Raw genomic sequence first — 1,010 nt, 5'->3', positions numbered from 1 at the left:
TTAGGACGTGGTTCTTGTCTTGTCCAGGACGTGGTTGAGGACTCCAGGCCGTGGTTGAGGACTCCAGGCCGTGGTTGAGGACTCCAGGCCGTGGTTGAGGACTCCAGGCCGTGGTTGAGGACTCCAGGCCGTGGTTGAGGACTCCAGGCCGTGTTTGAGGACCTGAGGCCGTGGTTCTTGTGGCGTCCTCATCGTGCCAGCTGTCAGGTGGTCACTCGCTAACAGATAGAGTCAATTAACTTCATTGATGCGGTTAATCGCTTCTCATCACGATCATCATAAAATTGGCCGCACTGATAACTCAAACTGTCCTCCGCTTCCTGACCTCCTAATGGTGGCCTGTGATGGACCCTGGTGACCTGTGATGGTTCCTGGTGACCTGTGATGGTTCCTGGTGACCTGTGATGGTTCCTGGTGACCTGTGATGGTTCCTGGTGACCTGTGATGGCTCCTGGTGACCTGTGATGGTTCCTGGTGATCTGTGATGGCTCCTGAGTGACCTGTGATGGTTCCTGGTGACCTGTGATGGTTCCTGTTGTTTTATGATGGATCTGTTGACCCGTGACTCTGGTGACCTGTGATGGCTCCTGGTGACCTGTGGTGACCTGTGATGGTTCCTGGTGACCTGTGATGATGTGGTTTCTGATGACCTGTGATGGTTCTGGTGACCTGTGATGGTTCCTGGTGACCTGTGATGGTTTCTGGTGACCTGTGATGGCTCTTGGTGACCTGTGATGGTTGATGTATCGAGAGGGTGAACCAGGCATTAATTAATGTCTAGTGTATACCTGTCGCATCTTTCACCACACCACCACCCAACCACCCCACCCACCACCCAACCCCCACCCATCCACCAGCCACCCACCCAACCCACCCCGCGTACCCACTGACCCCCACCACCAGGCCCCCACCCACCCAAGCCCCTACCCACCCGCCCAGCCCACCAAACCACCCCACACCACCCAGAAGCCCACCCACCACAACCCACACCCCACCCACCATCACATCGG

The 1,010-nt window shown here is 56.5% G+C and overlaps 1 protein-coding gene across 1 annotated transcript; it reads right to left on the bottom strand.

Annotated features, from left to right (window-relative positions):
- Positions 1–767, bottom strand: LOC121856466. The gene is made up of 2 exons (XM_042352071.1): positions 308–767; positions 1–218 (listed from the first exon to the last, which is right to left on the bottom strand). The coding sequence occupies exons 1-2, from the start codon at positions 765–767 to the stop codon at positions 1–3; spliced, it is 678 nt and encodes a 225-aa protein (XP_042208005.1).
- Between the last annotated feature and the right edge of the window lie 243 nt (positions 768–1,010).

The sequence above is a fragment of the Homarus americanus genome, unplaced genomic scaffold (genome assembly GCF_018991925.1).
Source record: "Homarus americanus isolate GMGI-L3 unplaced genomic scaffold, GMGI_Hamer_2.0 scaffold55002, whole genome shotgun sequence".
Taxonomy (NCBI): Eukaryota; Metazoa; Arthropoda; class Malacostraca; order Decapoda; family Nephropidae; genus Homarus; species Homarus americanus.
This window is presented reverse-complemented; position numbering and strand designations above follow the sequence as displayed.